This window comes from Sorghum bicolor, chromosome 3, assembly GCF_000003195.3.
Source record: "Sorghum bicolor cultivar BTx623 chromosome 3, Sorghum_bicolor_NCBIv3, whole genome shotgun sequence".
NCBI classification, from domain to species: Eukaryota; Viridiplantae; Streptophyta; class Magnoliopsida; order Poales; family Poaceae; genus Sorghum; species Sorghum bicolor.
This window is the reverse complement of record NC_012872.2, coordinates 16,119,649-16,136,226: the sequence shown is the minus strand read 5'-3', so window position 1 is coordinate 16,136,226 and position 16,578 is coordinate 16,119,649. Positions and strand designations below refer to the sequence as shown.

The 16,578-nt window shown below is 37.9% G+C and overlaps 1 protein-coding gene across 1 annotated transcript; it reads right to left on the bottom strand.

The window, feature by feature from the left end:
* On the bottom strand, positions 460-4,650 carry LOC8086301 (peroxidase 1). Its single transcript, XM_002455521.2, has 3 exons — positions 4,176-4,650; positions 1,279-1,704; positions 460-1,163 (listed from the first exon to the last, which is right to left on the bottom strand). The coding sequence occupies exons 1-3, from the start codon at positions 4,428-4,430 to the stop codon at positions 750-752; spliced, it is 1,095 nt and encodes a 364-aa protein (XP_002455566.1). The 5' UTR covers positions 4,431-4,650; the 3' UTR covers positions 460-749.

Below are 16,578 nucleotides of genomic sequence, written 5' to 3'. Positions count from 1 at the left end.
CACACCGCACTAAAAGTAATCATATGGATGACATTCTTTATGTTTTTGGCTTGAATAATCAAGAGTCACACACGTAAGTATGGTATGCACGACGTGTCGTCTTTAATTTGTTCAGGGTTAAAATTAGAACTGTGAGTTGACATTTTCATAGTAAAGCCCTAATTACAGAATGATTATTGTTAGGCTACCCTCTCTCTGTCTCCTCCTCCATGGTGATCATTAGGTCAGTCACAGTAAAAATTTCATGTGAGTTTTATTTGCGTTAAATAGGTTGCTATATATGTATTTTTTATAATATAGCAGAGTATTTAAGAAAGAGAGAAGAAATGAGCTCATCTTGGTATGATTATCAACTCTAGCTAAGAGTCATGAAATTAAATACTTATAAAATATATATAATAAAACTTTGCATTGAGTGTGAAATGTTTCATCCAAGTTTATCCCATTAGCGATAGAAAATGGTCAGAACAGCCGGTGTAATGAAGAGCACCAGTTTTATTTACTGATGATGGTTTCCGACATTCACGGGATACATATCCATGGTGATAACGAAAAATTCGTTTACGTGCATATGCATGACACACACGATCAAACTACGCACTACACTCTCGTATGCGGAACAAACGTACTATAGCCAGGTACTGTAAACAACACGTAGAAGATAACCCCAAAGATGGACAGGTGCATGCACACAAATGGATCCAGAGTGCTCATATATCATCATCACGCCGGCCGGCCGCCGATCGGGATCAGCTCGTGGCGATCTCATCGAGGGACGCGGTGGTCTGCTGGATCCCCACCGACGACGACGACGACGAGGAGCCGTTGTTGACGACGCTGCAGTTGAGCCTGATCTCTCCCTGGCTCCCCGTGAGCACCTCGATGTTCCCCATCTTGATCATGGCGGCGACGAACTTCTCCTTCCAGAGCGTCTCGTTGGCCGCGAAGCTGTTGACGGAGGCGTTGAGCGTGGAGTTGACCCGCAGCTGGTTGTCGGAGAAGAAGAGGCCCATGTTGAGCGGCAGCAGCTTGTAGTAGTTGTTGTCCAGCACCGCCGGCGTGCTCGGGTCGATCACCGTCGTCGTCGGCGTCGACGAGTTGGCGTTGGACGGGCACAGCGCTTGCAGCAGCGTGGCGTACCCTGCGCTCAGCCCCGTGTCAACCTGAAATATAATATTGCATGGCATGCAGATCGAGGAATTATTATTTTGCATCATCAGACGTCAATTGTTATTATTAGTATATATATATCATCATCATCATATGTTAATTACGTACGATCGGGGTGGATCCGTTGTAGATGCGCGGGAGGAATGCGGTGCAGAAGGAGCGTCCGACGGTGTGTGCGCCGGAGAGGATGACCATCTCCTCGTCGGTGAGGTTCTTGGCCGCGAAGCCGGCCACCAGCTGGGACGCGTTGAACGTCGGCGCGGGGAGGTTGGTGTTGGCGTCGGAGAGGAGGGAGACGTTGCCGTCGCGGCGGCCCGAGGGCACCTGGTACGCGAGGTTGCCCGTGAGGTTGATGCTGTCGCGCGCCGCGAACGCCACGATGTCCGCGCACGACACCGTCTGCGGGCAGCTCTGCTCCACCGCCGCCTTGGCCGCGTCGATCACCTGGAACCCGCGGAGGCTCGGGTTGTTGGGCGGCGCGTCGCGCTCCGCCGTGTTGTTCGGGGAGGTCAGCAGCACCGACGCGTCACAGCCCTGATATTATATATTTGTGCACCATCAACATCCCGGCCGTTTGCAAAATCAAAATCACACAAGTAGAGTAGGTAGATGATCTCAAGATATATATACTGTAGTGAATTTCTTTCTCATTCCCTGCTGTTGCAGTAATTAATGCAGTGTTAATATATGTGTAAAAGTTTCCAGGTTATTTTAGAAATTGCATTGGAGGATAATAATACCATGTGTGGTGTGGTAATACTTGTTTGAACATAAACAGCGGATGCTTTTTCTGAATGTTCCACCTACGACAGTGTGACTACGGTGGCGAGCGGCCGGCGACCACTGACCACAAGGGAAGGAAGAACACATGCACGTGGTGCATGGTCATCCGCATCTCTGTGACTTGCATTGAAAAGGCTGTTCGATCGGAAACAAGGCCTGACAAGGGTACATGGACGTTAGTATTATGGGGGAACAACTTTCGCTGAGCTAATTTCCAGCTATACTATATTAGCCATGTAAGGACAACGGAGATGATGATGAGTTCGCTATGTAGGTGTGCTATATGCATGACATCTCTCTTGGACTGCATGCATCGTCGGTGAGTATTTACATCTTCGATGATGAGTTGTATTTTAGCTACTACTATTTTTTTCTTTGCGATACTACTTGAAGCACAAAAGTCTCTAAGTCTCTGAAGTGTTGTCCACATCTCCTAATTAAAAGAAGGGAAACTAACCAAAGAAACCAAAAGGTGAAGGAAGCACCAGTTAGGATGGAAGCAAGACATATGTGGCTGTCAACTAAAACTGAACCCTTTATTCCGTCCATATGCAACTGCAAAAGCATGCCAAAATACTTGAATATTATTATCGTGCATACAATTGCTAGCTAATTCCCTTAGCTATAGTACTTGCTGGAGTAATTAGCCGTAACAAAAATTTGGAAACATTGAACTGCAGAATCTACTATATATTACTTAGGCCTTGTTTAGTTCCGAAAAGTGAAAAATTTTCGGTACTGTAGCACTTTCGTTTGTTTGTGATAAATATTATCCAATCATGGACTCACTAGGATCAAAAGATTCGGCTCGTGATTTACAGCTAAACTGTGTAATTAGTTTTTGTTTTCGTTTATATTTAATGTTTCATGTATGTGCTACAAGATTCGATGTGACAGGGAATCTTGAAAACTTTTTGGTTTTCAGGGTGAACTAAACAAGGCCTTAGTTAATAATCCGATGCTAATAGCTAGAGGTCAAGTGATAATCGGTCGTCGTTATTGTGCAATTAAAAGAACTCCAAGTTGCTCGATAATCATGTTATGTGTGCTGTGGTAATAATTCTTGCCATTTAACAAAAAAAAGTCACAGTGGATCTTTTACCGCTGTTTGTGTCGTTGTTCCAAGAAGGAACATCAATCACAGCAGATGCTTTTTCTGAATGTTCTCCCACCCAGAGGACGTACTACGACAGTGTGGCTACAGTGGCCAGCGATGACCACAAGTCTGTCCACGAGGAAGAAGATGCACGTGGTGCCGTGCTCATCTGCATCTGTGTGGACTACGAAAAAGCTGTTCGATCTGCAGCAGAGGGACAGAGACAGAGAGACGAACGACGGTACGGAGTAACGGAGCTATCTCCTTTACTTTTTTCACGTCGATCTTGATGGTTCGTTACTTTGTTTGACAATTCATATACATGTATGTATGTACTGTATGTGAACTTTTGCTCTTTTTTATTATTATTTGGAGCTTTCTAGCCATGCAAGAGAAACTGGAGATGATGGGTTAAAGCTAGCAGCTATGGCCTATGGACTATAAGTATTGCACATAATTTTAATAAATTTAATTAAAGTTGAGGAAATTTGATCAACATGTATCATGTAACGTTATCTATTATGGAACAGAGAGATTATAAACTACTCTCTTTATTTCTAAATATTTGTCGCCATGATTTGGATTTCAATAACTTTGACTCGATTTATAAAAAATACATACAACATTTTCCAACTACTGTTACTTGGAAAATCACAAGTCCATGAGGTGTTGTCCATATCTCCAAAAGAGGGGAAACCGACAAAAGAAAACAAAAGGTGATTAGGTGAAGAACCAGTTAGGATGGCATCATGCATGGAAGCAAGGCATATGTGACTGTCGACTAACTCAACTCTTTATTCCGTCCATATGACCATATACAAATGGGCCGCAAAACAAGGCCAATATTAATGTGTAATTGCTACCTAATTCCCTTATCTTGTACTCCCTGGACTGTTAGAGTAGTTAACCATTAAAAAAAGGAATGGAAACATGCATTCAACGATAGACTCTATTAGCGAGTTAATCCAACATGCTAGCAAGGTTAGTTGATAAAGAATCGGTCGTCATTATTGTGCAGAAGCTAGATCGAGATTAAGGCAAGCAAGCAGGGAAGAAACAGAAAAAATCCAAATCCAAATCCAAGGGGACGGATGGCGGCCAGCATCCATGTCGTATGTATACGTACCCTGACGAAGCAGTCGTGGAAATGGAGGCGGATGAGGCCGGCGGCGATGCCGGAGTCGTTGGCGAAAGCGCTGGCCACGGCCTGCTGGACCAGGGACTCAGCGTTGGGGCAGCTCGTGTTGTAGAACCCCACCTGCAGCTGGCCACGGGCCACCGCCGGCAGCTGGAGGCACAGCAGCACAGCGGCGGCCGCCATGGCCGCTGCCGCCACCGCACCACCGCCCATTCTTCCTCCCTTGCTTGCAGCCGGAGACATGACCGTAATGTATGCCTCTGGAGCTGGATCTAGCTACTCTCTACTTGTATGTTTCTCCGAGAGAGAGTGTGTGTGTGTGTGTTTTGTATCAGCGAGGTATAACACACGACGGTTTATATAGAAGGGATTCTAGTAGCAAGCACAGATCTTGAGGCGAGGGAACGTGGTGCAAGCAAGACTTCTTTGATGACAAAAGATGCAGTCGCAATGGCCTATACAGACCTGCGTGCTTTCATTAACTAAGCTCAATGCCCATTTTTATTGTTCTACTTTACCTTACAGAGATTGATGGATAAGATAGGTTTTTGTTTCATTGTCTTTTGTGCTACGTTGACCATCTTTCAGCAGTATATTAATAAGGTTTTAGATGAACTAATTGTTCTACCTGATTTGGAAATTAAAAATTGGATCGGTTAGCTCTTCTTTTTTTTAATTAAAAAAAGGACGGTAAGAGTTTTGATGTTATTTTCATTAGGCGAAGAAAGGGGAAAAAATGATTGCAGACTCAAACTCAAGTACGCCCTTTAGCCGGAGTCAAAAGAAACACCAAAACAACAAGAGAGGAAACCGCAAGTCCGCAAAACCAAACCCACAAAAAAAACGATTGAAGTGCGTTGCACTAACTACCCCTACCACCGAGGCCATGTTTAGTCGTTGGAGGGAAAAATTTCATGACACTGTAGCACCTTTATTTATTTGTAGTAATTAGTGTTTAACCATGGACTAACTAGGCTCAAAAGATTCATCTTGTTAATTCTGACCAAACTGTGTAATTAGTTTTTATTTTCGTCTATATTTAATACTTTATGCATGCATGTAAAGATTCGATGTGACGGGAAATTTTGAAAAAAATTTAGGTTTTGGAATGGAAGTAAACAAGGCCAAACAAAATAAAATCATATACCTAAACTGACATCATGTTTATGACCCCTGTTGCCTTGCCAAGTTGTATTGGTTGATGTCATCTTTGCATAAACTTGCCACTTCTCTTCGTGATTACTTGTATTAATTAAAATAGTTCAAGAAGTAAGGACTTTTTTAGTTCATGATTTTTTTTGGAATTTGGGTATTATAGTAGTTTCATATTATTTGGCAATTAGTGTCCAATCGTGGACTAACTAGACTCAGAAGATTTGTCTCGCAAATTATATACAAACTGCGCAATTAATTTTTTATCTACATTTAAAGTTCCATGCATGTGTCTATAGATTCTTCAATGTGATGAGACAAAAAGAAAAATTTTAGAAACTAAACAGAGCCTAAGTATATAGCTAGGTCTTAGGTGGAACATACGTTCCCATTGGGAGTCCTCGGTTACTCACATTTTCATGATTTATTTTAGTAAATTAGTGGACTTTCACTAGTGGGCGCGCCCTATGGTAATTTCATCAAACACAAAATTTATTATTTTAGTCTGTTAGAGATGATCATAGGAAAAAAAATATGCACAAGTGGGAACGTATCTATGTTTGTCTTGTTGTTTAACATAAAAGTTAAGATAATATATTATTTAATAATTGATTATTACTTCATATGATGTTGCTGTTTTTCGCTCCTTTGTCTTGTTTTAGACCGATAATTTTAAGCCTATTTAAGTATAAATACTTAGTATTTACCGAATACTTAATATAGACTAAAAGTGAATATAAAAGATAAACGATATAATATCTATCAAATTTCTGTGCTTATTTAACGCAAAGAAAATATTCCTTATTTTTTTATGCTTCTCTATATTATATATTCTAGGACAGAGTGAGTATATTTCCATATCAGGATATTGCTACTTGCCTCCTTTTTCTCCCTTCATCATCATACGACATAACCCATGTAACAATGTGTGAATTAGAGCTCAGATACTTTGGATGTGGGCTTGCCTGGGTCAGAGGTTTCGTTTCAACGTAGACTAGATGCCCAGATTCTAGAAAGTTTGATTTTCGTACGACCTAACTAATTAATTGTCCAACAACCCATCTATGACTCCTAAACAAATAGTATGCATTTCCATTTCTAATTAATATTAGAAATAAAATTATGCTTTAAAACTGCGATTATTTTATATGTGTGTCCGCGGCGTGCAAAGATAAATGCACATTTACCTACATTCAGTCGTATATATACTCACTCACATATATATTTACCGGAAAAAGTCTACATCACCCCCTAAACGGTGATGTCTACTTTACCTCCCGAACTATGAAACGGTCTAATTTACCTCCTGAAACTAGGGGATGATTTGAACGGTTTTGCATAGTTCAGGGAGTAAATTAGACCATTTCATAGTTCAGAGTGTAAAGTAGACACCATCCTATAGTTCAGAGGGTGATGTAGACTTTTTCCTATATTTACAAGTATTTCTTCTCCTGAGTCCCGAGGAGACTACATATAGCGTCATGGAAGCCCTAATATATGTGCACATCTACTTTTTTTTCAGCGCAAAGGAGTAAAGATCTTTTCTTTTTTTTTTAAATAAGAGTAAAGATCTTGCTCCAACACTACTCTTCTTCAGAACCTTTTTTTTTGCGAATCTTCTTCAGAATCATATTAACGGATAGTTTTATTAATTTTCTATAATCCATAACAAAGGCCCATACTACTCAATTCATCCTAAATTATAAGATATTTGACGTTTTTAACATCAAATTTGACCACTCATCTTATTCAAAAAATTATGTAAAATATTATTTTTTTATCATGACTTGATTTATTAATAAAAATTCTTCAATGATTTAAATCTGACTATGTTTACATAAATTTTTTGAATATATAAGATGATTGATCAAACTTAGGATAAAAAAGTCAAATGTTTTATAGTTTGGGATGAAGGAAGTATAAAACAGGCCCCCTTCATCATTATCGCGGCTTCGCCGGCAATTTCAGTTGGCTGCTTTTGCTGTTAGATGTGCTTAACGTACTTGACCAAACTTGAGAAAAGCAAATATCTAACTCCATCATTGGCCCGACATATAGCAAAGGCAAAGGACGAGCGAGTGTCCGGGCAACATAACTAAGAATCTGTTTAGATGCTATGGTCTAAAATCTTAGTTGGTTAAGGTTAAAGACTAAACTTTATACTACCATGTTAGCTCACGTATGTGGCTCACTACTACACGTTTCATTTTGCGTAGCGTCTCATATAAAGGCTCTGAGGCGGGCGTTGCTTTTGCCCGCCACGGTTATTCACGGCCGGCTGAAGCCGGCCAGCCCACCGGACAACCGCCACGGTTAATAATTAACTATGGTGGGCATTATAAGGTAACCGCCACGGTTATTAACCGTGGCGGACATTGTAAGGTAACCGCCATGGTTAATGGCGGTTGCTTATAACACCCGCCACGGTTAGGAACTCATTAACTGTGGCGGTTACGTTACAATTTCCGCCTCGGTTAATGATTGCAACAAAAAATAATTCATAACCTATTCATATGAATTCGGATGAAGACAAACTTTTATATCAAAATTGTAGCTCTTGATGAGATCTACAACTTTTTAGTTGAAACATTTATGAATTGAAAATGTTTAGGGTCCAAAAAATATTATTTTAAGTGTGCAAATTTTGAAATTTAAAATTATCAAACAATCTCAGATATTGACATGGTCTATACAAAAGTTATAGTTCTCGATAGAATCTACAACTTTGTAGTTGAAAAGTTTTTTATTTGAATATGTTTAGAGTCTCAAGCATGTGTTCGAAGGTTATAGATTTTAAAATTTAAAATTTTGAATTCCTAAATGATCTCCTATGTTCACATAGTTAATGCCAAAGTTCTAGTGGTCCACCTGATCAACATGTTTGATATTGACAAGTTTTTGATTTAAAATCACCTAGAGTCTCAAATATGTGTTTGAAATTCATATATTTTAAGGTTCATTTTTTTGAATTTTTCAAACTTTCTCTGATGGCGATACATTATATATCAAAGTTGTAGTACTCGATAAGATTTTTTAAAACTTTGTAGTTAAAAGTTTTTCATTTGAGTTCATTTAGTAGCTAAAATACCCAATGTAAGATTACAAAATATTGATATAAAAAGATAACGTATTATATATACAAATAAATGATTGTGTGGTGTGTTGAACGAGAGGTCCTGTTTTTAACTCTTTAGAATCGCAAGTTTTTAGTTTTTTAGGTACCTTGTGGCCGTGGAGGTTTTTGGCAAATGCAAAAGGCCCACGGTTAAAGTTTTGACATGTTTAGAATCTCTAGAGTTAAAGTGGTCCAAAATTTAGTAGCTAAATTTTATGTATGAGGAGAGATTCAAATAGGGTCTAAATTCATTTATTCATTACGTCCGTTGTATTCTTCATCACACAACGTACTTGACAAATCAAGTACAACGTTGTCGCCTGTATATGCATTCTTGTATTTAGCTGTTTTCTCCATTTATTTGCAAAAAGAAAAAAACATGGATTTTGATCGGAGAGACCAAATTTGGTCGATCGTCCAAAGTAAATTAATGCAAGGAACCCTTTCTCTACCTTTATAATTTACCTAGACCATACGTAAGGAATCCCCTTTTGCCAAAAACAAAATGGCATGAAACTTTAGTACCATGAAACATGCTGTTGATTGGAGAGATCTGTTTAGACGATGGTCCAGATATAGGACCTTGCTACCTGTATAATTTGCAGCAAAACAATATTATCCACCGTACCAATATCCCAGTTGCCTAGCTAGCTTCAGGAGTATTATATATACGTGTACAGCTAGCGGTTCTGGAGCTCCACGAATCAGGCCGACGTGGGGCTAAATCATTCTCCGTGACCGTGAGCATAGTGTTTGCTCATCGATGGCCGCGCTAATTTCCTGCCTTTGCATCATCCTTTTGCATGTGTTCCTTCCTATGCTTTGTTTAGTACCATAAGGTCTGGTTCGTCATGCATGGTGCAAGAATTGATTTCAGAACTGGTAAACCAAATACAATAACTTCAACGATTAGTTTATTTTAAGAAAAGGAAATAGAGGAATCGAATCGAAGCCAGAGCCAAACCTCCACACATGACCATGTCAGTTGCTTCTGCCACCAAAGAAGCCTTCCCTGAAAAAACAAAAAAAAAACTTTGATTACGCTGGTTTCTATGACTGGCCCACTACTATAGAACGAGGCATTGGTTGATGCCTAAAATCGTCAAGCCTCGACGCTATAGAAAACGGGTCATGCATTAGCTCTAGACCGTGTTTAATATAATGACAATGTATGTATGGGTCACTTGTACCCGTATGAGGATATCGAGGAGAAGAACATGATAAGCACATGCACGCACGCACGCCACCATGAACGACAAATTAAAGCCGCATTGGACGCGGGAACAACTTCAATTCATACGGTTTCTAGTTCTACAGATCGTCTTTTGATGCATCGCTTCTACGGCCGGGATTTTTCACATACACGCATCCTTTACGCCTTGTTTGATCAGTTTTAATTTGGATTCTTAAAAACAAGTTTTTATCTCTTGTTTGACTTTAAAACAAGTTTCTTTAAGAATCTGACTTTATTTATTGCTCATTGGGTTCATAAGAATCTGGCAAAACAACTTCTTGTTTTAAGAACCTGGCGAAAACTGGCAGCAAAAACTGGCTTATTTGGATACCACAGTTTTCAAAAGTCAGATTCTTAAAAACTGAAAAAAAAAAGGATCCAAACAGAGCCTAATATAATGTGGTAACCGTACATATACATATATGCTTAATTAATATATACTTATGTTGTTATCAATGTCCCAATATATAGTACTTAAGTTGTTTATCAAAGTCCCAATAAATGATCATATGGATCACGTTCTTGACCAAATAGAAGTTGCTTAATTGACTAGGAAGGCCCAGTAATGTATATATGTCCAAGTTCCTAGCTATAACTTTGAAGAAGCATAGCTGTTGACTTAAATTATTTATGATTGTTTTTTTCTTGTTGGTGTCCTTACTTTCCTTGTGTTCTTGTTTTTAATTAATTGATGATGTTTCTTAACATATTATGTCATTATGTACATCAAATGTCAAATATCAATCTGGCATATAGCTTTCATTAGATATGATAGTTGGGACCAAGCAACCAAGCTCCACAGCATAATTATTCATCATATGTTAAAAACAATTATATTGTTGCACTACTGGAAACTAAAATTTTCCCGTCGATGAAAAACCAACAGAGAAAAACGATGTACCAACAGAAAAATTAGGAAATCAATTTTCTTGTCGTCAAAATGATAGAAAAATACAAACAAAACTGAAGCGATAGAGAAATATAGGAAATGCCTGTCGGTGAACCTATTTTCCTGTTGGGACACCAATTTCTTTGTCGGCATGATGTCGACAGGAAAATTTGTAGCCACCAGGTCTAGAACTGCATCTGTGCTACAGATAACCGACAAAAAAATGTAAATAATCGATAGGAAAATGTGAATCTCATTTGTTTTTATATCAACAAATGAACACTTTAGCCAAAGAAAAATAAAAAAGAACTTTAAATCACTGAAACAGTCTCAAATTTAGTTTAGACCATTTATATATCACGAATCTTCATTTAACAAATCATAATATATTGGGCACAACCGACATATAACTAGATTCAAATGATAGGTATAAAATAATCCACCCATATAAATAAATTATTAAGTACAACAAACAATCTAGGGGCAATATATATCACTAACACTATGTATACAAAGATTAATTTAACCTATCTTGCACTAGGCTTCTTTGAATACTTATCAGGGTTCATCCTCATCAAACAAAACCTACAGTGGAGCATGGGGCACCATTTATATATGTGTCCTAGCTAAGTCTGTCCTCATTTGGGCTGGCTGAAAGGCCACCGCAGCCCAGGCCTAGGTTGGTAACCAGCTTTGTTTGTGGGCGCATGTCAATCAGAATTTCTCTATCGGTACTACAATAATGGACAGAAAAATTATGATTTTTACTGTCTGTTCTACAGTAACACACAAAATAATTATGATCTTTTTCGGTTTTGCAAATTTCTTGTGTGTTTTACTATAAACCGATGGAATAATTTTTTCTGTTGGTTGGTCTAGTACCGACAGGAATTTTGAGCTTCCAGTAGTGTTGCAATGTTTTAAGGCTGCAAGCAATTTATTTGGCCTAAACATGGTTTTTAGTGAGCAAATTTGGGCCACCAATATATTATCATGTATAGAGAAATGTTCATACAGTAGCATTAATTAGGATAACTAAAAATTATAGAGAGGACTCATCTACCATATCCATGGTGAAGCCATAACTTCTCTTTTTACTATGCCATGATAGCCCATCAACTCAGGCCACATTCACTCATGCATGCAAAATTGTTTTAGCAAATTAAAAAAAGTCATAACTCTTAAACCGAAGATATAGATTAAATTTCGATTGCACTTTTAAATTTCTTATAACAAATCATTTAAAACAAGACCACACATGGATATATTTAGATAAAATTTTATTAATGAATATTTATCTCTACAACTAAAAATTATGGAGAGGACCCATCCACAACTCTCATTCCTTTGGTGGTCTTTTTACTGCGCGATGACACGCTATCCCATCAATCTATACCCTACTCACTTATGCATGCAAAATTATTTTAGCCATTTAAAAAAATCATAACTCATAAACTAAAGATATAAATTAAATTCTGATTGCACCATTAAATTTCTTATAACAAATCCTTCAAAATAAGATCACACATGGATATATTTGGATAAAATTTTATTAATGAATATTTATCTTATAAAGATAAAATATTTTCTTTTATTAAGTAGAGACAATATTCTAGGTTGAACAGACAATGTTTTGTCTTTCTAAAAAAATATTATCGATTTAGAAGAAGAGTATTTTGGTTTTAGGTTTATGAAACTGATATTACAATATACATAAAAATACATAAATACATGACATCGATAAAAATAATAATAAAATCTAGAGTAAAAAAGCATAAGAAAAAAATAAAAACACAAAATGGAGAAAAAATTCAAATAATGTCAAAGGGTTACTTTTCGAATATCGTAAATATATTTATAGAATATTAACATCACTAAATACATCATAGAACATCATTAAATGTATTATAGAACATCACATCTATTATAGATTACATGTATACTAAGTGAACACCATAAGAAACATCATAGAACATCACATGTATACTACGTAAACATGACATAACACAACATAGAACACTAACTATATACTACATAAACATCGTATATATATAGAACATAAAAATAAAAAATAAAATTACTAAGAAAAATATAAAAACAAACATGATTAACAAATGATAAAAAGTGCATAGAGCAAATAAAATAAATGAATAATTTAAATAAGGATAAAAAGAAGATTAAAAGAAATTAAAATATAAAATAAGAATGAAGAAACATAGAAAACCTGAGAAGACAAAAGAAAAACAAATAGAAGCAAGGAAAAGAAAAACAAATAGAAGCAAGGAAGAACAATAAAATAAAACCAAAAGAAAAAGAAAATAAAAGGTAAACTTAAAACAAGAAAAGAATAAGGAAATGACAGGAAATAAAATAAAATCGAAAAACAAAAGCTGAAAAGAAATGAAAAAGGAAGAATATAGACAAAAAATAAAATAACAATGAAGAAACATAGAGTATGTGGATTTTAAAATCCGTAACAACGTACGGGCATTAACCTAGTATATATATATATATACACACACACTCACACGATCTTTCTATCGTGTGGTCGAGTTATATGTTTCAATAAAATCATGTCTCAAATATCTTGTGCATACGTGAAAAGTTTAGTGGGTACGTCTTAATGCTATCTAAGAGATTTGAAAACTGAGACCAACCTATCAAGCCTAATTCATCACAAATGAAGCAAATGTTAGTGTTCTTCAATACATCAAAAACAAATTAACAACATATATTGTGACTTGATGACCCATTAATTAGTCACACGTTAGTGATGAATAATAGACTAATAAGCCATAGGAAGAGCCAACACTAATCACAACCACAATCTCTAAATGTCTCCTAGTAGCTTCTCCTACCTGAAAGCATCTAGGCCCGTAGTTGGGTTTCAATGATTAATGACGACATGAGTTTACTATGACTAACGTGTGTTTTGCAGAGGCAATGAAAGTTAGGTCATGGTAATAGTGATTGATTCAGCGATTATGGTATTTGCCCCCGTTGATGGAAATCGATTTTGGTTTTCAAATTATGGATGAGAAGGTTAAAAATGCACTAGTTCTAAGTGTCATTTAGCGTTGCTGAGACACTTAGACTAGTTTAGGATTTTGTTTTTCCTTTGGCCGTACTACAAAGGGGGTATGGACTAGTAGCTTGACTTAGGTGAGTCTAATGTGTTAGGTGCGGTGCACACTTGTCAAACTTAGCACTAGGTAGCTTAGGGGAGGCCCTAAGATCACATGGAGTCAAAGTCATTCACAAAGGATTTTGATGCAGTGTCTTTCTATTGACTGGACGCTGGAAGTACATGCACCGAACGCTAGGGTGTCAGTCCGGTCAGTATAGGGTTGTTCTAGCGTGACTGGAAGCTACATAGTAATATGCACCAGACGAGCCGATACTTGCACAATAGCATGTCTTTGGTTGATTGAAGGATTGAAAGCTGACCAGGGTTGGATCAGACGTTGGGTGCAGGGTCCGGTCACTACTCAGAGATGTTCCAGAATGGGTTATGAGCGACCGGACGTGTTCGATGGCTATGGACTGGATGCTAGACTATGTCTGATGCAACATAACTAACATCTCTATCAGCTGATATACAATAGCCATTTGGACCTATGCGTTCGGTGCACCCAAGATTAGTTGATTTGGACAGTAACAATCATGTCTTAGAGTGGGGGTATTTGTATTTCCTCTACTCATCCAAATTAGCTCTTTCGCTCATTTCTTCAATTGAGAGACACCTTTGGAGTGCAAGGGAGTGTAGGAGCCTAGTAAGGTGATTGAGATTTGAGAATCTAAGATTAAGGACCTCATTAGTGCATAGGGAGTAGCAAGTGTGCATCCACCTTCCTCATTAGACGTGTTATGGTCAAGTGAGAGTTTGTGCTTGTTACTCTTGGTGATCGCCATTACTTAGATGGCTTGGTGATGATTGGGAGCTTGGTGATCATCCAATAGAGCTTGTGGAAGACCCAACTCATGTTGTGAGTAGTTGTGAGTGTTTCACCATGTCAGAGTGACGAAGAACAAGGCTGTAGAGAGCACTTGATCCTTCCGCGGATCAAGGGGGAGCTACACCCTTGTGCGGGTGCTCCAACAAGGATTAGTGGGCAGCAGCAACTCTCTAATACCTTGGCAAAACATCACCATGTTCCTTTCCCTCTCTTTACTTTGTGTATTTACTTTAAAACATTTCAATTCTTGTATTTACTTTCCTAGAATTACCATGCTAGAGTAGGATTGGAATCTAGGGTGCAAAACTTTTATTTGGTAGATCAATAGAAACACTTTTAGGCACATAGGGGTGAAATGGGCTAAGTATAGGGCTTAATTAGGGCAAGAAACACTAGCAATGTGGGGTTTTCTCCTAGTATTTAACATTCAACATTTAGTACGAGCTTTTCCCTACCAAATGTCTCTTAGAGAGGACTTCCATGTGTTAGGACTAGTGTATTATTCATATTACTACTTAAAATACTAGGAGAGCTCCACCATTTTGGTACTTCCTCCATCCCAAATTGTATGACGTTCTAATATTCTTGGAGAGTTAAAACATCTCAAGTTTGACTAAAGATAATGATCTTCATGTTTGTGTTCATAAGAGTTAGAACCGTGTGTGTTTGTGTGTTTAGTGATCGTATAGAGTTTGATTTAAACACATATTGGAACAAATGACACAACCATTGCATAAATATTCCAGCAACAAGTGATTTAAGTGACTGCATAACCGCTATGAACCCTAGTTCATATCAGGGATAGGGAGGATAAACATTGCCAAGAGGAAGTTCGGTCAAAGTTGGCGTGGAGGGAGACTAGAATATTTGGTGGTAACTAGATTATGTGTTGTTCATTGCTTGATTCATCATAAGCTGGTTAGAGGGTATAAATAGAGCTGGTCGGCCTCTAGGTGCCTAGCCTCTAGCTTCTCATTTCTCTCCCCACTATTAACTCTAATTTCTCAACCATACTACTTATTCTCATTGATTACAGCCGTATGCTCTTACTACTATGCTGCTAGCAGCTGCATGCGCCTCTATTGTTGTAGCCATAACTACTAATCCTCAACCATTAACTAATTGTTATTGATCATAGTTGCATGCTATTGCTGGATTCCTAGTAGCATCTCAAGGCATGACGTGGCTTGGTACTGTCGGCCCCACATAACATCTCTCCCTCTATTGAGAAGTCGTCCTCGAGGTAGAAGCTTGGACAACGGTTGATGAAGATGTCGATGTCCTCTAGGATCCCATAGGAATAGCCCAATAGCTAGCTTCAGGATATAGCAGTCAACCAGTATGTTGAGCCTGTCTAACACAAGATGAGGGTCACACAAGCCACAGGCAATCCACTAGAGATGTCTTTTGTGAACTTCCAAAGAGAAGGCTCAAGAACCTCTCACAATCACCACGATCAGAGTTGGAGACAATTACCATCTTTTGCTCGATAATCCTCGCTACACCTAGCCATCTAGGAGTCGGCAAACTCTAAGAGTAACAAGTGAATCCCATAGAAAAACACAATGACCAAGTGCCTCTAGATACAATCACTCAAGCAATGCACTTGGATGCTCTCCCAATCTTACAAAGATGATGAATCAGTGATGTAATTGAGTGGGAGTGTGTTAGCTAGGCTTACAAGGTTGCTATGTCAATGAAAATGGCCAAGAGAGCGAGCCCAAGCCAGTGTTGGTATTTCTTATGCACAATTAATATATGAAGGATTCCGCAAGTGCATAGAAGACCATTGTAGCATTTTACCGGGAGTATTCTAGGTATTGTTATTTATATTTTACCACTAAGAAACAATGGATAAAGATTGATAGTTCACCATCATGTATATACTAACTAATACACCAACTAGACTAAAGTAGGGGTAAATAATAGATTATAGGAATTATGCATATATGACACACAATGGAGAATTTATGATAAAAGAGTAGATAGCTAAAGTGAGAGGACAACACGAGAGTTTAAGGTTCCTAAATACTTCTCTATTACTA